This window comes from Rana temporaria, chromosome 1 (assembly GCF_905171775.1).
Source record: "Rana temporaria chromosome 1, aRanTem1.1, whole genome shotgun sequence".
Lineage (NCBI taxonomy): Eukaryota > Metazoa > Chordata > Amphibia > Anura > Ranidae > Rana > Rana temporaria.
Window position 1 is genome coordinate 534,422,051 of NC_053489.1, and position 22,464 is coordinate 534,444,514.

At 44.4% G+C, this 22,464-nt stretch overlaps 1 protein-coding gene across 2 annotated transcripts in view; it reads right to left on the reverse strand.

The window, feature by feature from the left end:
* C1H4orf45 (chromosome 1 C4orf45 homolog) overlaps positions 1 to 22,464 on the reverse strand; it is an 84,273-nt gene that overhangs the window by 16,829 nt on the left and 44,980 nt on the right. For both annotated transcript variants that reach the window (XM_040332411.1, XM_040332418.1), the window contains exon 6: positions 9,780 to 9,897. In XM_040332411.1, coding sequence (XP_040188345.1) covers positions 9,780 to 9,897 — 118 coding nt within the window. The remainder of the gene's footprint in view (positions 1 to 9,779; positions 9,898 to 22,464) is intronic.

The window sequence follows — 22,464 nt, forward strand, 5'->3', positions numbered from 1 at the left end:
GTGTCTTGACTGGGCAGCAGCAGCAGAAGCAGCAGTAGTATTAACAGTAGTAGTTGATACAGAGTCATATCACATGGGCAGGAGGTGCCATGATGAACAGCAGTAGGAATAGGAGTATATAGAGTGTCAAATAACTGCTGACATAGGTGTCTTGACTGGGCAGCAGCAGCAGAAGCAGCAGTAGTATTAACAGTAGTAGTTGATACAGAGTCATATCACATGGGCAGGAGGTGCCATGATGAACAGCAGTAGGAATAGGAGTATATAGAGTGTCAAATAACTGCTGACATAGGTGTCTTGACTGGGCAGCAGCAGCAGAAGCAGCAGTAGTATTAACAGTAGTAGTTGATACAGAGTCATATCACATGGGCAGGAGGTGCCATGATGAACAGCAGTAGGAATAGGAGTATATAGAGTGTCAAATAACTGCTGACATAGGTGTCTTGACTGGGCAGCAGCAGCAGAAGCAGCAGTAGTAGTATTAACAGTAGTAGTTGATACAGAGTCATATCACATGGGCAGGAGTTGCCATGATGTACAGCAGTCTTAATAAGAGTATATAGGGTGTGAAATAACTGCTGACATAATTGTCTTGACTGATCCAAAGGAGTCATGGGAGAAAATCATGTGGTCAGATGAGACTATAATATAATTTTTTGATCATAATTTCACTAACCGTGTTCGGAGGAAGAATAATGATGAGTACCATGCCAAGAACGCCATCCCTAATGTGAAGCATGGGGGTGGTAGCATCATGCTTTGGTGGTGTTTTTCTGCACATGGGACAGGGTGACTGCACTGTATTAAGGAGAGGATGACCGGGGCCATGTATTGCAAGATTTTGGGCAACAACCTGCTTCCCTGAGTTAGAGCTTTGAAGATGGGTCGAGGCTGGGTCTTCCAACATGAGAATGACCCAAAGCACACAGCCAGGATAACCAAGGATTGGCTCTGTAAGGAGCATATCAAGGTTCTGGCGTGGCCTAGCCAGTCTCCAGACCTAAACCCAATAGAGAATCTTTGGAGGGAGCTCAAACTCCGTGTTTCTCAGCGATAGCCCAGAAACATGACTGATGTAGAGAAGATCTGTGTGGAGGAGTGGGCCAAAATCCCTCCTCCAGTGTGTGCAAAGCTGGTGTAAAACTACAAGAAATTTTTGACCGCTGTAATTGCAAAGAAAGCCTACTGTACCAAATATTAACATTGATTTTCTCTGATGTTGAAATAGTTATATTCAGCACTGTAAATACATCAGGTCCGGGGCTTCATCAGGGAATGCATGGCAAGGGACCCTTCAGCGCCCTGAACCGACGACGGGTGCCAGAAAGTCACCGCCGATCCAGGACTCATTCATCTTTATGAATGTGAGTCTGTCCACGGACTCTGTGGACAGACGGGTCCTCTTGTCCGTGACCACCCCACCTGCCGCGCTGAATGTCCGCTCAGATAGTACGCTGGAGGGGGGGCAAGACAATAACTCCAGCGCATACTGAGCGAGCTCGCGGCAGGTGTCCAATCTGGCAACCCAGTACTCCATGGGGTCGTCGGTGCTCATACTGTCAGAAGCACCGACGGACGCCATGTAGTCTGCCACCATGTGGGCCAGCCGCTGGTGGTGACTGCTGCTGCTGCTGCTGGTGGTGGTACTGGGTCGCTCGGTTTGGAAGAACATCCTCATCTCTTCCATTAGGTCCCCTGCTCGGCTGCAGCTGGGTGCAGCCACCTGCTGGGTGAGATGAGGGGGGACAACTGGAGGCCGGGGAGTTGCCTGCTCCAACCGTCTGACAATGGCTGCCTGCAGTTCCTCCATCCGGTGCTGCCTCCGGCTGGCTGGGATGAACTGCTCCAGTTTCCCCTTGCACCTGGGATCCAAAAGGGTGGCCATCCAGAAATCATCCCTCGTCTTGATGGTCTTAACCCGGGGGTCCCTCCTGAGGCATCTGAGCATGTGGGCAGCCATGGGGAAGAGCACAGCCCGCTGTGACTCCTCAATGCTGGCCAGGTTAATGAGGTGCGACTCTTCTTCCCTGAGGCGCTGCTGGTCAAACTCAGACATGCCCAACCCCCGGACTATCGGTGCCCCCAACACCGGCTCTCCCTCCTGACCAGGCCCTGACTCCGGGACGACACCAGCAACCACCTCCTCCTCCTCTTCATCATCATCCTCCTCCTCCTCCTCCTCCTCCTGGTCCTGGCCCTGGTCTCGGTGGAGCATTGCTGACTCCTCCTGCTCCACCAAGGCACTCTCCCCAGCCTCGAGCAGGCGATCTAGTGTCCTCTCCAGCATGAACAGTATTGGCAGCACGCTATTGAGGCCAATTTGCTCACTGCTGACCATCTTGGTCGCCTGCTCGAAGGAGGACAACACTTGGCAGACCTGGTTTATCTGCCCCCACTGCGCACAGGCGATGAAAGGGAGTTGTGGTGAAGCCCTCTGAGTGCCTAGTTCCATCAGGTACTCCCTCACCGCCCTTTGCTGCTCCCACAACCTCTTCAGCATGTGGAGGGTGGAGTTCCACCGCGTCACACTGTCCACAATCAGCCTGTGAAGGGGCAGATTGTACTTCCGCTGCAATTTGGACAGGGACGCGGTAGCGGTTGGGGAGCGCCTGAAGTGGCTGGCAATCCTACGCGCCTTTGCCACAATGTCACTCAACCCTGGATAAGTGCGCAGGAACTTCTGCACCACCAGGTTGAGGACATGTGCCAGACAGGGCACGTGCGTCAGACTGCCAGCATGGAGGGCGGCGAGTAGGTTGCTGCCGTTATCGCAGACAACCATACCTGGCTGGAGCCTTCGGGGTGTCAGCCACTTCTGGACCTGAGCTTGAAGTGCTTTCAGCACTTCTTCTGCAGTGTGTCTCCGGTCCCCTAAACTAACAAGCTGGAGCACGGCCTGACAGCGCACGTGCCCCACACTTGAGTAGCTACGGGGGCGCTTGCTGGGAGGCTCAGCAGCTGCGGAGACAGTGGCTTGAGGGAGACCAGCAGTTCTCCCCTGGACACCCCGGGGCGGCACCACAAGATCGGTTGCCGACGATCCCTCACCGACGCCTCGGAGGGAAACCCAATGGGCCGTGAAGCTGATGTAGCGTCCCTGCCCATGCCTGCTGGTCCAGCCATCCATTGTCAGATGAACCCTGTCGCTGACAGCGTGATCCAGCGACAGGGTTACATTCTGAACAATGTGCTGGTGTAGGGCAGGGACACCAGTCCTGGCAAAGAAATGGCGGCTGGGGACACGCCATTGGGGTTGGGCCTGCTCCAACATCTGCCTGAAGGGGTTGCTGTCAACTATGTTGAAGGGCAGCAGATGTTGGGCAATAACCCTTGCCAGGAGCCCATTGAGGGAACGCACACGTCGGTCTCCAGGGGGGAAGGGAGTGGTGCGGTCAAAGGCGTCTGAAATCGACGCCTGGCGCCGGACGGCAGTGCGGGACACAGACGTGGAGGGTGCTGTGGAAGTAGAGGTCTGGCTGCCGGTACCAGTACCTCTACTAGAGGGAGCGGGGGGGCATGACCTGCTGGAAACAGATGAAGATGTGGCAGGGGCTGCTGTACCCTGCTCACTTGTGGTGGTGGCGCTGCTACCACCACCACGCTTCATCTCCTCATACAACGCCCAGTGGTTTATCCTGAGGTGCTGGTTCAGGGCTGTGGTACCCACCCGAGCCAAACACTTCCCTCTCTTCACCCTCACTTTACAAATCCGGCAGATGGCCACGGTAGGGTTGTCTGCCACCAGGGTAAAGAAATTCCAGACAGGTGACTTCAGCACCGCCCTCCTGTCAGATGGGGTGACGCTTACTTGCACCTGCTGGGATTCGGTGCGCACAGGTGGAGCTGCCTGCTGCTGCTGCTGCTGCTGCTGCTCCTCCTCCTGACACCTCCTGCTGCCATCACCAGTGGAGACCCTGACGATGGTCTCCCTGGTGGTGACCTGGCGCACCGTTTCACCAGGGTGCCTACCTTCCCCGTCGTCACTGACGTAGTGAGCCGACGCGTCAGATGGCAACCATGATGGGTCACCCTCTTCGCCCCCAGAGATGTCAGACCAAGGGCTGAGATGTGTTGGTCTGAGGGAACCACGTGACATGGAGCCTCTAGCCTGGCTCCGCTGTCCCCTCACCCACGCCTGGGTCTGACTAGGTGCTGCTGTTTCCTGCACCAAAACAGCAGCACCAGTTTGAAGGGATGTCTCTGGGATACTGCCAGCAGGTATCCCATCCTCCTCATCCATCCCTTCAAAAAGGTCCTGACCATCAGGACAGAGCTGGAGGTCTGCCTGATGCATGGCCTCCCCCAAGAGATCCCTCTCACTGTCGCTGTCGAACAGTAAGATGCTGGACTCTTGGGGGCTGGGGGGGGGGTAGTACAGGCAACGGTGTAATGGTGGTACTACTGTGAGTCGGGACCGACGACTCAGTGGCACTGCTGTGCCCCATGTAGTCCACCACTACTTGAGCCTGAGATGGCAATATCGGGCGGCTGCCCGATGGGAAGAACTCCCGGGTCAGGCGTACTCCCCTTGCACCCGATCCTCTACCACTAGTAGGGGCACGAGAGGTACCCCGTGCTGGCAGCGATCCAGCACTGGGAGTAACTCCCCTACCCCTACTGCCACGGCCACGGATGCCGCTCATAATTGCTGATATGTGTGTGGGGGGGTTAAACTTTATTGGGGGGGAAAATGTGAACAAAATGTGTTTTTGTGTTTTTTTTACAAGACAGGCACGCAGACAAAGACGTACACAGACAGCTACTAAACTATAAGAAAAGTAGTACACCAGACAAGGACTACAAAATTAAAGAAAAAAAAAAAAAGCACTAAACAAACACTAACTTTTTTTTTTTTTTTTTTTTTAAACACAAAACACAGACACTAAACACACACTAAGCTAAGCTAGATGAAATAAATGTACACTAACAGTGTGTACACTTACTACACAAAATTTAACTAAACTGAACACAAAACTTAGCTTTTATAAAAGCTCTTTAGGGAAAACTAAACAAAATTTGAACTGAGATGCCTATCAAATATCACTGAACAGTGAACCTGCAAGATCTGACAGTAACACAAGATGAACAAAACTTAGCTTTTAGAAAAGCTCTTTTATAAAGCTCAGATCAATATGTGTTCTGAAATCTCTTGCAAATATAACTGAACAGGGAGGATTGCAGGATCAAACAGTAACACAAATGAAAAAAACAGCACAAAACAGCACAAAACGTAGCTTTGAAAAAAGCTCTTGGGTCTATTGCTTTGAAAAAAGCAGTTGATATACTGGAAAAGATCCACTGGAATCACTAAATAGCAATGCTGGTGATGATCTAAATCAATCAAGAACAAAGACACAGGAAACCAGGAAACCAGGAACACAGAAACAGCCTCCACACTCTATAGCAAGCTTCTGAATCTGCAATGAAATGGTGCTGGGAGTGAGCTTATATAATGTCCATGCAGGCAGGTTCCTATTGGTTGCTAACCTGTGACGAGTGTGGAAGGAGAACTCTGATTGGCTCTGATGCAAAAGGGCGGAGCAAATAATCGCGCAATATTCCTATTGCCGAATATTCGCATTGCGAATATTCGGCAATATAAAATGATCGCTTCAGCTACTCGGCCCAATGGCTCTAATCATACCAGCAATGCTTTCAGACGTCTATGGAGATCACTAGGATGTGATCTGTTTTAAAAATGAAACTGTAAAAATCGCTCTGATGCGGAAGATCGGGGCGAGGAAAATAATCGCGCGATATTGCGTTTGCCGAATAATCGCATTGCGATCTTTCTGGAAAATTCAATGAACGCTTCAGCTACTCGGCCCAGGGTCTCTAATTATACCAGTAATGCTTTTAGACGTCGATGGAGATATCTAGGATGTGATCTGATTCAAAAAAAAAATTGTAAAAAATCGAATATTCGGAATTGCGAATATTCACCGCGAATTTCGAAATATAGCGCGATTTCTCGAATATGCTATATTCGAGTCGAATATTCGCAATGCGAATATTCGTGAGCAACACTACTACCAACCACCAACACAAACAACAACTAACTACAACAACAACAACAACCAGCTGCAGCAACAACTTATCCATGACAAGGGATCTTCTAGCTCTGGCCTCAGATGCTCTAGTTCAGGGTTTCTCAACTCCAGTCCTCAAGGTGCCCCAACAGGTCATGTTTTCAGGCTTTCCATTATTTTGCACAGGTGATTTGATCAGTTTCACTTTCTTGTAATTACCACAGCTGTTTCATCGGAGGGAAATCCTGAAAACATGACCTGTTGGGGCGCCTTGAGGACTAGAGTTGAGAAACCCTGCTCTAGTTATCCCTTGGTCTTGGATCAGGCCAATTTATGCCTTTCCTCCACTGAACATTCTACTTTACCGGCTCCACAAAATAGGGAGACAGTGATTCTTTTGGCACTAAACTGGTCCAGTTAAACCTGGTACACAGACATACTCAGGCTTCTTCCAGAAGACCCTTGACCTCCTCAACAGACTGGATCTGCTTTCTTAATGTCTTCTATTCCACCATGTCTCTGACTTTACTCAGTGTCTGGCTTTAAAAAGCATAGCTGTTGAAACAGTTTCAGAAGGATATAGGGGTCTTTGAGCCTGCCATTGCTACCTTTGCTGATAGCAAGAAAAGCCACAACCAGAAAGATTTATTATCATACCCGGAAATCCTACTTCGCCAGGTGTGAGCGCAGTCAATTCAGTCCCAGTGATTGCCCATTTCCCATGTTTTGGCCTTTCACTCTCAGCACCCTAAAGGGCAAGTTTCAGTTTACTATCTATTCAAAGGCTTCTAACTTCACTTTCTCTGCATAATAAATGTTATTCAAGGTGTTTCTCTTATAAGGCCCTCCACCTCCTCTTTACAGCATCTTGTGCTCCCCTGGGATCTTAATTTGGTTTGTTCTGCCTTGTAAAAACCAACATTTGAACGGATTAGGCATATTCCCTTACAATCTCTTACCAAAAAAGTAGCATTTCTGCTGGCAATCAAGTCGGTTAGACTTCTTTTTAAACTAGTGTCTCTCTCCACATACTTTACACGACAAGGCTGTATTATGTCCCAGGCCTTCCTTCTTTGCAAAGGTAGTTTCATTGTTCAGTCTCAACGAGGACATTGTTCTGCCATCCTTGCGTCTTGCTCCTAAGCATCCAAAGGAAGTCTCTTTATATAGACTGGATGTTGTCAGAGTCATTGGAGTTGGAGCCATACCTAAAAGCTACAAACAGATAGGGGAGACTGCCACTTCAGGTGAGCACACCTACGGCAATCAATGTCCACTCAAGAACCAACGGGTGCTGGCAATGCACAGAGCATGCAAAGAAAAAGAACGTATATGGACAGCCGCACTCCAATAAGTCTAAAAAAGACGTGCCCTTTATTGGGTAAAAAAGAATGCACTACAAAAAAACAGCATACAGTGGGAAATAAACACTGACGCGTTTCACATTGAACTTCAATGCTTAGTCATAGCTATTAAAGGCTATTAAACCATAAAGGGCATAATAATCGATGATACCCTACAGTCTTTGAACACTAGCATCTTTAATCACTTAGCAGTTGTTGATGGACAACCTATCCCCACTTGACGGTAGGAAAATTAAAGACTTTGGTTATACGATGACACTGGAGTAACAAGATTGCAGCTTCTGGATCGGTAGCCCTTGGCACTGCCACATGGAAGACATGGGTCAGGGTGCAACATTGCCACTTTACCTATCCTAAAGCAGGCCAAAGAAATGCCTCTACATTATTTAGCTGTAGTACACACAATGCAAGTTTATCTCTCAGGCAATGCATTCATCCAAACATTGTATTCTCGGTTTGACCTGCTTGTGGACTTTCACAGGTGGATTGAGCAGGCTATCACTAAGGCCCCATACACACGGGAGGATTTATCCGCGGATACGGTCCAGCGGACCGTTTCCACGGATAAATCCTCTCGAGGATTTCCGCGGATTTCCATGCGATGGAGTGTACTCACCATCGAATCGAATTCCGCGCCGAAATCCTCTGGCGATGACGTGTCGCGCCGTCGCCGCGATTATGACGCGGCGAAGTGCGCGACGCTGTCATATAAGGAATTCCACGCATGCGTCGAATCATTACGACGCATGCGGGGGATCCCTTCGGATGGATGGATCCGGTGAGTCTGTACAGACCAGCGGATCCATCCGTTGGGATGGATTCCAGCGGATAGATTTGATATCATGTCATCAAATATTTATCCGCTGGAAATCCATCCCAGGGGATAAATATCTGCGGAAACAGATCCGCTGGAGTGTACACACCATAGGATCTATCCGCTGAAACCAATTCGCTGGGATTTTTCAGCAGATGGATTCTATCGTGTGTATGGGGCCTAAGGCTTTTGCCTGGAAGGATTGGATTCCTTCTTGCTCTGTTAAGACTCATATGCCGCATTCAGTCAGTGCCTTTTGGGCACTTCAGCACCAGACATCCGTTTCTCTGATTTGAAATGCTGCCATCTGGTCTTCTGTTGACACCTTTGTAAAAGTTTACTAGATGGAAGTATAGGCCTCTGCCATTTTTTGCCATAAGGTGCAGCTCTTTGAGTGGAGAACCTTGTTCATTGTTTTGGGTCGGTTAGCTTAGTTTGTCGTGTTCCCCACCCTCAGTTATCTTGTTTGTGGGTGTCCCATGGTCAAGATGGCATAGAGCCTGTGTCCTTTACAAAATATAGATTTTATACTTGTAAAATTATTTTCATGGGCTACAGTACAGAACACAGCACACCCTCCTCTTTGTCCTAGCATATTCCTCTGCTTGTTAGAGGGATTATATGGGTTGCCCTAACAGCTTTGTTTGGCAGTGGCCTCACCTGACGTTGAGCGCATATAACCTATGGTCAAGATTTAACATGATTGATTGAGCATGTGCACTGTACTGTACTCCAAGAAAAGGATTTTACAGATAAGTCAAACATCAATGTCAGCTGGAGATCCGCAATCATTCCCCACAGTGACAGAACAGGGATCTGTCTGTGTAAACAAGGCAAATCTCCATTCTGATAGGTGAGATCACACAGATCCTGCCTTTCTGCTATGCAGGAAGACGGGTCTGTGTTTCCCCAGTCACACAGTCCCCCATACAGTTAGAAAACACAAACAGAACATATTTAACACATTTTGATTGCTCCTGACTCCTTCTCTGCTAGTGTCATTAGTACAATAACAGTGCATACTTTTTTAGCACTGATTACTGTAATAATGTCACTGGTTTCCAAGAAAAAGTGTCAAAAATGTCAGTTAAGTGTCTGATCTGTCTGCCGAAATGATGCAGTCCCGCTAAAAATCACTGATCACCGCCGACACTAGTAAAAAAAAAAAAATTATAATAACAAACATGCCATAAATCTATCCCCTATTTTGTAGACGCTATAACTTTTGCGCAAACCAATCAATTTATGTTTATTGCGATATTTTTTTTTTTACATTTTTTTTTTGTGGGGGGGGGGGATATTTATTATAGCAAATTGTCGCTCTTTTTTTTGTTTATAGCACAAAAAATAAAAACTGCAGAGGTGATCAAATACCACCAAAAGAAAGCTCTATTTGTGGGGAAAATAAGGATGTAAATTTGCTTGGGTACGTAAATTTGAGGGCTTAAATTTGCTTGGGTACAGCGTCACACACACACGAAATTGTCAGTTAAAGCGATACAGTGTCGTCTCACAAAAAATGGCCTGGTCATTAAGGGGGAAAATCTTCCGGGGCTGAAGTGGTTAACATACCTGCTGTATATAGCCTGGAATAGGAGTTGGTGTTTTACTTCTCTCACACAGTGTTGTCCATGCCAATGTAGCTCTTGATCCAGGCCCTTCTGTGTCAAGTATATGTGGCAGAGGGTGCCTGTATTATAGAAGAAATCCAAGTTATGTTTTATTAGCTTGCATATTTTTTTATTTTTTTTAAATAGACACGACTGTTATGTCCTTGTACCGCATACACCTATATGTATTGTGCATGCTATATAATGATCTGCAGTTCTCTAGAAAAACAGGTATGCATTAATCCCCCATATTCCCAACCTTTCTGTGCAAGTAATGAGTGAGTGAAAAGGCAGTTTTTTATACAAACGTAGGTGAAAATAGAACTTGTAGAACAAACAAAATCCCTCAGGTGCCTTCACGTTTCACAGAGAAACCAAAGGGACCTCGGGATAGCCTGTCCAGCCTCTGTCCACTTTTTTTGGAATATTGGTTTCCAAGGGTAATAGCAACTATTGTGGTGCAGCAATCATGCAGATTACCACGCACTACATTGCTAAAATAGTGCATTTTTCTTTTTTTTGTGTTTTTTAAGGGTTAGGTAACCTGCAAATGTATACCTTAAAGGATCACTAAAGGAATTTTTTTTTAGCTAAATAGCTTCCTTTACCTTACTGCAGTACTGGTTTCATGTCCTTATTTTTCGTTTTTGCTTTGAAGTGGCTGTAATTCTGCTGTGATCTCCACACTTCCTGCTTGTCTTTTTCCTTATAACCATCGTACTGGGAGCTTTTCACTGTGGTCTAAGTTGTCATTACTGTGTGTCTAAAACTTAACAGAACCAATCAGATTCATTTTAAAAACAAAACACTGCCCTGGATTTGTTTGTTTTTGTTCTGTGTGTCTCTCTAGTTCACAGGAACATGAAAACAGTTTAAAAGTGAAACTAACCTGCAGGCACATTATAGGATTGATTTTTATCTATTTGTAATCATTTTTAAAAGGAATCAGTTAACTTTTATGTCTCTATACCCTGTAAACAGTCATTTTCAGCAAAAAAATAAATAAAAAATTCCTTTAGTGACCCTTTAATGCACTGCACAGATGGAAATGAGCTTTCTAACGGCTATCTATACTTATGAGATCTTAAAGCTACCTAAACACATGAGAGAATGAAAGCTTCAGAAAGAATTTAAACATTAAAATATTTTTGATTATAAAAAATGGCCTTTCAATTTGAGGATTTACACAGAAAGGGTCCATGTGCTTGGAAACATATCGGTATTACATACATAATTAATGCATGTGATAGGCTCAATTCACAAAGCTTTAATATAGGGATAAGGAATATTTTTTGAGGCATGTGTCTGAAATTTTCAAATTTAATTGGTCTCTGCTTAAAAAAAAAAAAAAAAAAACTTACTTTTTTTTGAAAATATGGGTTCGTATTCTGGTTTGTTAGTTTTGTAAATAGATGTTTTAGTAAGTATACAGAACTTATAACTCTGTATGGATTCTACTCTAACAAAAACAAAAGTATTTTCAGTTACAAATATTTCTATTGTAATTTCTATAATTTTAATAAAGAATCATTGAGCCCTGGTTCACACGGCTTCACTTCCGCTGGCAGTCCCGATTTCGGCCGCGATTTAAGAGACATCTGTGCAGGTTTCTGCACAGATGTCTATGTAAATCGCGGCCCGAAATCGCAAAAAGTAGTACAGGAACTACTTTTTGAAATCGGTGCAGCGCCGCACCGATTAGGACAGTGTCATTGCCGACAATTGCCGGCAAATGCCGCCGATTTGAGATGCGATTTCACGTGAAACATCTCAAATCGAAGGAAATCGTACCCAGTGTGAACCTGGGCTCAGAAACAAAAAGGATGATTTCTTTATGGTTGGTTCAGAATTTCTATACATGAGTAGAACCTCCCCATCTGGCCCTCATTTTACAAATACTGTTCTTATACCATACGATGATTACAACACATCAATCAGAGACCTTGATTCACAATTCAGACATGAGGAGGCAATGACTTCTAAACACGTCTCATGAACCAGCGGTTCACTTCCTCGGGGGATGTAGGAGATAAATGCATTAAGCACTCATTAAGATCAGCCAATGTATTAAAATCACGGAGGCACCCAAGTATGTACTTTCCACTGTCTGGAAAACAAATTGTAGGGGATCAAAGAAGAAGTGGCTTTACTCTTGATAATATTCTATTAAAATGAGAGACCTTTTACCTCACCCTTCACAAAATGAAAAAACAACTTGGCCTTTAGATCAATCTTGAAAGAATATAAATATTACCAAATCTATAATACAGAGTAGCCAATTCAAGCATGATTTTCCACATAAACAAACTTCTCCCACAAGCAGGACCCTTCTAACCCTTTTGTCTTGAATGTAATTGTTTTGTAACTACTGCATTGTAAAGTGTTGTGCAAATTAGTGGTGCCATATAAATTCTGTATAATAATATAAATAAAAATCCATCTTGAGTTATCGCCTGTATAGTATAACTGTTTCAGAGATTGACATTGCTTATCCTCATCCAGTACAAGAGGCAATTAATATTGCAAGTTGAAGTGTTACTAAACCCACAACAGGGAAAATCTGTCTGTATATGCAGTAAAGCATGATTGTTATACTCACTGTGGAACCTAAGGAGTTAATTCTCTGCATTGTGTTTGAAAAGGCTGTTTTATCCTGTCCCAGTCCCCCCCCCCCCAGTCCCCCCAAACCATCTCCTGATAGAACAAAGCCTTGGGGGACAAGCTACACATGCTCAGTTTGGTTTGTATTGCTAGCGCGTTTTTAAATTTTTTCTTGGGAGAGTGCATGTGATCAGCACAGGGCCAATCCGCACTGTCCAGACAGAGGGTCAGGGGTCCTGCATCCTCAAAGAACAATTATGGGAGAATGAAATCTCCTCCTACAAGTTTTAACCATACACTGATAGAAGTCACAAGACTACTCTAACTGCTGATGAGAAAAGGTATTTAGCAGTTTATATTTACTAAAATAATTGCTTTGCACATGTTCTGTGTACTGTGGGAGACCAGATATATATAGAGAATGCAGGGTCCTGGGTTTAGTAACACTTTAATATGTCCCAAAAAAGTTAGAAAGGCGATCACAATCATTACATCCACACAAAAACAGCAGTGCAATCAAAGAAATCAAAGTCCCATTTGTTTTTTAATATTTGAGCAAAGTAGATTATTTCTTTGAATTTATGCAATTCTGAAAAGAACGGTTTAACCAGACAGTAGAGCTGCACGATTCTGGAAAAGGAGAATCATGATTTTTTTGCTTAGAATAAAGACTGTGATTCTCGGTGTAACATCATCTTTCACATTATACAAAAAAATTGGGCTAACTTTACTGTTTAGTTTTAATTCCTTGAAGTGTATTTTTCCCCAAAAAATTGCATTTGAAAGAAGTAACGCTGCGCAAATACAGTGTGACATAAAATATTGCAACAACCACCATTTTTTTCACTAGGGTCTCTGCTAAAAAAAATGTATAATGTTTGGGGGCGCTAAGTAATTTTCTAGCAGAAAATACAGATTTTAACTTGTAAGCAACAAACGTCAGAAAAAGGCTTAAGCCTCGTACACACGCACGGTTTTCTCAGCCAGAAACAGCAAGAAAACTGCTGGCAGAGCTTTCTTGCCGAGTATACCCGAGCGCGTGTACGCTTTGAGGTTTCTCGTCGAGAAAACTGCCCAGAATCTAGACGAAAAAAATAGAGAATCTGCTCTCCATTTTCTCGTTGTGATTCTCGTTGTGATTCTCCTGCCGAGAAACCTGAGCGTGTGTATACTTACCTGTCTCCATAGAAACCCGCGCATGCTCAAAATGACTTTGACACATGCGCGGTAGCTTTCAAGGCGTAGATAGGGTGAAGCAAGATGGCGGCGACGGCATCAAATGTGACGAGCACATGCTCGTCGTAGTCGATGACGTCACCGCTTTCGTGCCATTCAAAAGAATGGCGGTTCTTTTGAATCGTACGTGTGTACACTCAGCCGGCAAGAGAATCTTGCCCGAAAGCTTGTCAGGAAAAACAATGTTTTTTTCCTGACGAGAATCCCGGCCGTGTGTACAGGGCTTCAGTCTTTAAGTGGTTAAACTGACCTCATTTAGGCTGCATTCACACCTGTGCGTCAGGTCGTTCTGTAGTTTTTTTGGGCGTTTTTTTCCGGCATTTTGTCGCGCGTAATCATGCTTATTTGCGCGTTTGCATACAGCGTCGTCCGACGTTTTTGTACTTCGACGTTTTTTATTTTAGCCAATAGGAAAAATTATCATCTTTACATCACTTGTTGCTATGTTGGTAGATTTTTTTTATCTTCTGCCTGGGTGAAATGTTCTATTGATTAAAGCGACGAAACGCCCGTAGCAAACGCTCGTTGTCGCGCTAGTCGATTGAATCGAGCGTTTCCATTACTTTCTATGGGAAGTGGAAACGCTCAAACGCCCAAACCGCCCGATACGTGCGACAAAAAAGGGTCCGAAACTTGTTTGAGCTTCAGGCGTTCGGCGTCGGGCGTTTTGCAGTGGAGATGTGAACCTTCTCCATAGGGAATAATGTATTCTTTCCCCTATAGCGTTTTTGAGCGTCGCGCTTCAGGCGACAAAATGCTCAGGTGTGAATGCAGCCTTACAGATGGAAGTTTTTCCCTTTGATCTAAAAGATTGAAATGTTACAATGTTTCCTTTTATCTCTCAGCGCTGAGCAATGTTGATCAACAGTTGTCGGATGGTTGTTGTTTTGTTTGTTTTGTTTTGTTTTTTGACAGCTGTGAGTGAGCAGAGAACAGCTCTGCACTTGTTACATGAATGAAACATGGGGAATGCCGTATTAAGATCACAAGTGGGGTTGAATGGAGATTGCGATATTTTTTTAATGATTAATCGTGCAGCTCTACTACGCAGTATTACAAACATTTGGAATGAATTATGTTTGCCTTCTATCCTCATGTAACTCTCCTGTTCTTACAGCAGATGGCACTAAAGACCTGACATGGCCTAGACGTTCTCGTTTTTCCTTCCAGTGACATCATAGGCACTTTCCTAATAGATCCCATCTGGTCGCTCATCCACACAGACAAGTCAAATTAAACATAAATATTTTTCTTGCACACAAGCGCATTCTTTGTGTTTCCAGTCACTAGGAGGCTGAAGTCAAAAACCATTCTGCAAACTAATCTCTCTGATATGTTTGCATAATTTTACAGAACCTTAGTCATCAATTTCTGTTTCAACACTACCAGTTCAATGGAAAGAATGTAACTCTTGGTTTTCAATCTTCGCTAAATTGTTATTGTGCATGAGAGCTTAGAAGACATTACAACTACATATTACACACTCTGATTATTTCAATTAAAGTTCCACTCCTGGATAATCGTCAGCGTCAACCCCTCTACCTAATGGCTGGATTAAAATAAAATAAAAATCGGTGAAGTAAAACAATTGTTTTTCACTGCTGTCTATGCCCGCGTTAGGAAGATTCACCCTCTCCATCTTCCCTCTAAACCAGGGGTCTCCAAACATTTCAAACAAAGGGCCAGTTTATTTTCCTTTAGATTTTAGAAGGGCGAGATTGTGCCCAGAGGGTGCAGAAAGTGTCCTGAGCCGGCATCAGTGAGAATAAATATGGCCTGAGGGTTGGTGGTCGATAGGAGGAGGAGTAGTGCCCTTTTTTACCCACTACGACCACCGCATGTAAATATACGTCGGCAGAATGGCACGTACAGGCAGATGGATGTGCCTATACGTCCCTGCCTAGACGTGGGTCGGGGGTCCGATCGGGACCCCCCCCGGTACATGCGGCGGTCGGAAATCGTCTGGGAGCGATCCGGGATGAGGGGGCGGCTATTCGTTTCTAGCCACCCCCTCCGCGATCTCTCCCGGAGCTGAAGAACGGGGAGAGCCGTGTGTAAACACGGCTTCCCCGTGCTTCACTGTGGCGGCTGCATCGAATGTGTCATCCCTTTTATAGGGAGACACAATCGATGATGTCAGACCTACAGCCACACCCCCCTACAGTTGTAAACACACACTAGGTGAACCCTAACTCCTACAGCGCCCCCTGTGGTTAACTCCCAAACTGCAACTGTAATTTTCACAATAAACAATGCAATTTAAATGCATTTTTTGCTGTGAAAATGACAATGGTCCCAAAAATGTGTCAAAATTGTCCGAAGTGTCCGCCATAATGTCGCAGTCACGAAAAAAATCACTGATCGCCGCCATTAGTAGTAAAAAAATAAATTGTATAAAAATGCAATAAAACTATCCCCTATTTTGTAAACGCTATAAATTTTGCGCAAACCAACCGATAAATGCTTATTGGGATTTTTTTCCCCAAAAATAGGTAGAAGAATACGCATCGGCCTAAACTGAGGAAAAAAAACGTTTTTTTTATATATTTTTGGGGGATATTTATTATAGAAAAAAGTAAAAAATATTGCATTTTTTTTTAAACTGTCGCTCTATATTTGTTTATAGCGCAAAAAATAAAAACTGCAGAGGTGATCAAATACCACCAAAAGAAAGCTCTATTTGTGGGAAAAAAAGGAACGTCAATTTTGTTTGGGAGCCACGTTGCACGACCGCACAATTGTCTGTTAAAGCGACGCAGTGCCGAATCGCAAAACCTGGCCTGGGCCTTTAGCTGCCTAAAGGTCCGGGGCTTAAGTGGTTACTAAGAGGAATAGTATCCCATCAATGGTATTGGTGGAAGAAATAGTGTGCCATTGTTGGTGTCAGTGGGAGGAATAGTACCCCAAGGGCCAGATAAAGGCTAGCAAAGGGCCACATCTGGCCCCTGGGCCGCAGTTTGGAGACCTCTGCTCTAAATCGTGTCACTATGCGTTTTTTCCTCCTTACCTTGTGAAGTCAGATTTTCCTCTCTCTCTCAGGATCCAGAACTGGACAAAATCATCACAGGGGAGTGGCAGGGGGACATTGATATCAGAGGAAGGGGACATAACAGCCCTTAATCTACAGTCCCCCCACCCAGAAGTGATGATTGAAATGATTTGGGCCAGTGCACAAAGCAAAGTCCATAAAGATATGGATGAGCGAGTCTGGGGTGGAGTTCCTCCACACTGACCTTGACCTGATAGAACATCTTTGGGATGAATAAGAGCGTAGACTGCAGGCCAGGCCTTCTCATCCAACATCAGTTCCTGACCTCACAAATGCGCTTCTGGAAGAATGGTCAAACATTCCCATAGACACACTCCTATACCTTGTGGACAGCCTTCCCAGAAGAGTTGAAGCTGTTATATTTATTTATTACAGAACAAACCACAGATTGTCTTGATTGAGTTATGTTTCTTACACATACTACAAATCTTTAAATTTGCGTAACCCTGACTGCTGGTGTTAATATTTTATACCCTAGGACCCATTAGCTGGCTCAGAGAACACAGTGCTGGGTAATGTGTAAGAGGCAGGAATGCCATGAATGCTGATTTTCTCAACAGTTATTGATGAAACAATACTCTCCACCAAAACTGAATGGTTACTAATTTGGCAAACATTAACTTGTATTATTCAATCCCTTAATGAGGAAGGGAAAACGAACCTTACTGCCTGAATCGAGTTTTGACATGGGTTGTAAAACTGTACATATATGTACATATTTTTGCAACTTCTTCGTGTATCCAGGTGAGTTATACCTTATTTTTTCAGGACTAATTAGGCCTTCACTTGAAGTTAAATGTTCATGGATAGCTCCTGATTTTATTGTTTTATCAAAAGAAAATTGGGTCAAAATAATAAAACAAATACTATTGTTAAAACTGTAGCTGTATATAGTATTTCTTGCTATTGGCCAAAAAATAAATCCTCCCACTCCTGACGTGCATAAGGATACCACATATGACCTGTGTGCATTAGTTGATGTTTTTATCTTTAGTGAGGCCTACAAACAAGTGCACACTTTTTTATTTTTTATTTTATCTTACTTAAACCACACAGACCTTTTGATGCTGGCGCTGAGCATAACCCTAACGCTGGCACCAACAGTAACGTAGATCTAGCATTAAACTTACTTTTTTCTTTATTAATATTTTGTTAACAGTTTTTCCTGACAGCTCCATGTCAGCCTACTACTGGGTATGCTCTGCCCATACCCCCACCTGCAGGACCTAACCCATAAATGTTACTCCCGCCCTCGGGCCAGCGTTCCTTTCTCTTCCTCCTCACCTAGTAGGACCAAGCAGCACCCCTTTACCTGGCTGCAATAAACTTGTGGCCGTCCACCTGTTGCTCCCCAGGTGCAGATCCCGCTGTATGGACCCTTAAATAGGCTTCTTGCTTGGGTGTTATGGCTGGCATTGGGCCCCGTTAAATGCACGGCTGTTCCCAGAGGTGACACCATGGCTGCAGCTATCTGATATGTAACTCTGCTTGATTTTATTGACTTTTTGTCTATGAGATGCATGCTGCATATTCTTTCATTCAGTGATGTTTCTCTAGATTGAATGGATCTCCATATGGCTGCTGGGATGCTTTTTGAGCTCCATAGCAGCCTGGCGTTATATAAGGCACCTGCTTTTTAGCTATTGAGGTGTACTTCATACATGTTGAAAAAAATAGAACAACACTCCTAAAGCCACATCCATAGGATTGAGTTTGTGAAAAAAGTCAAAGACTTTGGGTCGGACTTTGTAGGCAAGATGGACGAGAGTATAATAAAAAAAAATATTTAACTACTATTGAATCGCTCACAAACAGATCAAGTATAGAAAGAATAAAAAAAAAAAACATACATTAAACACAGAAAGATACATAAAACTATGATGTGAACAGAAGGTTGACACCAAATGGACAGCAGTGAGCCCCTATGAGTCAACGCGTTTTGCTATTTCGCTTCGTCAGGACACACTTGATCAAAAAGAACAGGTCTCTCTATCTTTTTTTTTTTAAGCAAGAGGCTGATACCAATTCAAGTTTAGGCACCTGCCGTGCTTGCACTCAAAAATTACTTTTAAGGGTGCAATTATGAACACAGAGCTTTATCAATTTGTGCATTTTACATCTGACCAGAGTTGGGCTTTAGGCGCTTCTCGGCCGCTAGCGGGGCGCTTTTAACCCCCAAGAAGGGGTTAAAAGCACTTGTGTTGCGGCACTTTTGAATTGCCTTTCATTCATTCTTTTTTCATGTAGGAAGGGGACTGGCATTGCAACTACAGCCAGTTGCACTGCTAATTAATCTTCACGTTTATCTGGCACACCAGAAATAGCGGCACAATATCTGGGTACACCAAATGCGCCAATGAGATGTGCCTAGGTCTCTCTATCTTATCAGCACACAATTAACCATGGGAGACTACATATTGGACCTCAAGGCTCATAATATGAAGAGGAAAGAGAAAAAGGTATTCTACCGTTGCTAGCGGTCAAATATTGTGTAGCAAAGGAACGAAAATATTTCTCCCTATAGGGTTTGTTGCAGAGAAATGTATATCAAAATGACATGATAAACACTCAGATTATTAAAAAGAAAGAAATAGGAAAAGTGGTTGATGCTCTTTCCATGCCTATACTACAGATTCTTGGACTGTATACAGCAGCACCTTTCTGTGACAGAGACGGGTCTGGCTGTCACCCATAGTAATAAGACCTATATTTGTCTAAATGAGTGAATTTTCAAGTCTCTGATATTACGGACCAAACATAGTTTTGAAAGGCCTTGGATATAGGGTTAGGGTTACCGAGCAGTCCTCTAAAGACTCTTCTAAAGAGAAGATATGGATGAACATGACTTCAAGAATGCTGCCTTGTTCAAGCAACCAAGGATAAAGATGACGACACCTAACAAGTTGTCACATTCCAAGTTAAACCTGTGGCCAATACACTCTAAAGGAGTGTTTCCACTCACACTGTGAAACGGTTACCGAGCAGTCTCCAAGCCTTCCCAGGCAAACAATCCGCTTCAGACTCTTCCAAAGAGAAGATACAGACGAATATGACTGCAAGAATGTTGCCTTATTCAAACAACCAAGCATCAAGTCTCCAGGGAAAGAGTCCATGATTCACTGTAGGCTACATTCCCCCTGACTGCAGTCTAGCTTTTCCTATAGACTAGCCAGACTTCACCTTCCTAGTCTTTTATATCCCTACTGCAACATTAATGACTAACAGTAAGAAAACCCAGCATTCTGGGGCCTCTGTGAATGAAACACAAATCTATGAATGGAGGAAGGGCAGATGAATGAAAGGTATACCTCCTACTGCAACATTACTGACTAGCAGGGGGAAAGCCCAACATTCTGGGGCTTCTGTGAATGAAACACAATCTATGAATGGAGGAAGGGCAGATGAATGAAAGGTATACCTCCTCCACTATGGATTGTGTTTCAGTCGTAGAAGCTATGGTACAGCTTCTTTGAATAGAGGAAGCCGGCATAGTCATCAGTGGTGCCCGTCACACTTCTTTCGGCTCTATTAACCCCTCACCACATTTGAAGATTATGGTGGTGGGGGCGAATCACAGAAGGAAGATTTCAAGTAAACTAGCAACAAACTGTAATTTACTGTAAGTATTGTCCCTTGTGTTGATTTTTTTTTATTTGTTTTTTTGTTAAACCTAAAGGCTTAGTTGACTTTTAGGAACATGTTACACCCATATTTAAAGTTTAACATGTGCAACATCTTCCTAACCACTACCCTCTTCTCCCCCCTAGTACTCGTAAGAGAAGGTGGGGTGTTCATCTCCCCTGTACCCACTGTCACATTTCAAATTGGTGTGACTGTTTGGGGTTCACTGTTACCTCAATTCAGAGTGCACAGTGCATGTGCCAGTGACATCGCTGTCTGTAAAACAAACCAATATCTCCTAAATGCTGCACGTTTGGGAGATATTAATTTTACCTACGCTTACTGATAGGTAAAAATCACAAATCTATTAACCTATAGATTCAATGGCACATGCCAGGAATGTAACTGTCACGCTGGATGTGCTCTGAACCAAACTGTGAAACCATCCAATGGCTGATGTCATAACTGATCACATGTTCAGAATCATGGCAGTTGACGGTTAAACAGAGGCCAAGATGGCAGCTTCCTTGGCTGAAAAGGATAGGATGGTTTACTTCCACTTTATTAATAATGGTCTGCTGCCTTAGTACTGCAGCAGTCTCACACTATTAGACAGTGACACCCAGTGGGAACCAGGGGAACTGCACTGACAATACTTCTGCACTTCCCTACAGCACCACCTTGCCCTGCCTATTGTTACAATCTCTTGATTATTCTCTTTGCAGGCCCTAGGCCTGGATGAGAGCATCAGGCACTTTCTTGAAAAGGCCTCAAAAACACACTCAGATGCAATTAAAGAAAGAAAAAAAAACTGCAAGTTAAGAGCATAATGTTCTTTTATGCATTGCATACTAGCACAATATAGAGACCTACCATAAAATAAAGCCCCTTCAGCAGCATGCTGTCACAGCTGAAAGGTCTTCCATCTTCACCAGGTCTTGCTTCTGGGTTCATGGGCTGAGCCATGAGGACGTCACTGCCATGCATGTGCATAGGAGTTTTGGCCGCAGCGCAGCTCTCTCAATGAATCGCATAAATAATAAAAAGCAAATTAAAAGCTGGGGCCAGTGCAACATGGGTGCCTAGGCATTTTAGCTTTAAGCCCTGTACACACGACCGGGATTCCCGGGGGGAAAACGGAGAACCTGCGTGGTAACTTTCCCCCTGTACACACCAGAGGTTTTCCAGTCGGGAAAACTGCGGTGAGAGCTTTGGCCGGGAATCCCAGCCGTGTGTATGCTCCACTGCAGTGTTTCCCATAGGGAAACTGCTGGGAAAAAGACTGCTGGGAATTTCGGCAGGAGAGAACATGTTCTAATTTTTCCTGCCAGGATTCTCTGCGGTTTTCCTGTCAGGAAAACTGCCATGGAGCATACACACGGACAGTTTTCCCAGCCAAAAGCTGTCATGGCAGTTTCCCCGACGGGAAAACTGGGTGTGTGTACGAGGCATTAGATGCAAAATTTCTTTGTAGATTTGGAGTGGTGAGAGGTTAGAACCACTGTCAGGTCTTTACTGTTCTCTGATTGTCCAGATCACTAATGTCACAGAAATTAAAGTACCGTAATGGTAAATCCAAAATTTTCGAGTGACTCTCAGGCCCCGTACACACGACCGAGGAACTCGACGTGCCAAACACATCGAGTTCCTCGTCGAGTTCAGTGTGGAAGCCGCCGAGGAACTCAGCGGGCCGACTTTTCCCATTGACTAACGAGAAAATAGAGAACATGTTCTCTTTTCGGCCCGACAAGTTCCTCGTCGGCTTCCTCGCTGAAAAGTGTACACACGACCGAGTTTCTCGCCAGAATCCAGCTCCGACCGAGTTTCTGGCTGAATTCTGCCGAGAAACTCGGTCGTGTGTACGGGGCCTCAGTCTCAGAACAGTAATAGAGGAGAAAATTTCCAACGGGTCCACTTGTAACCTGCCTGTGACAAATGTCTAAGAAGGGATATCCCACACATTGGCAAGATAGCTTCTTACTTCCGGTTGAGTTTACAGGACAAGAAGTTACTGGAAAACTCCCTAATGAAACACAGATGGAAAAAAAAGAATACAAAACCTGGTTTTAACGCTTCTCTACTTTATCCAAAACAAAAAAGTTTGGGCTTTAGATGTGCTTTAAGATAGGTACTTTGGAAT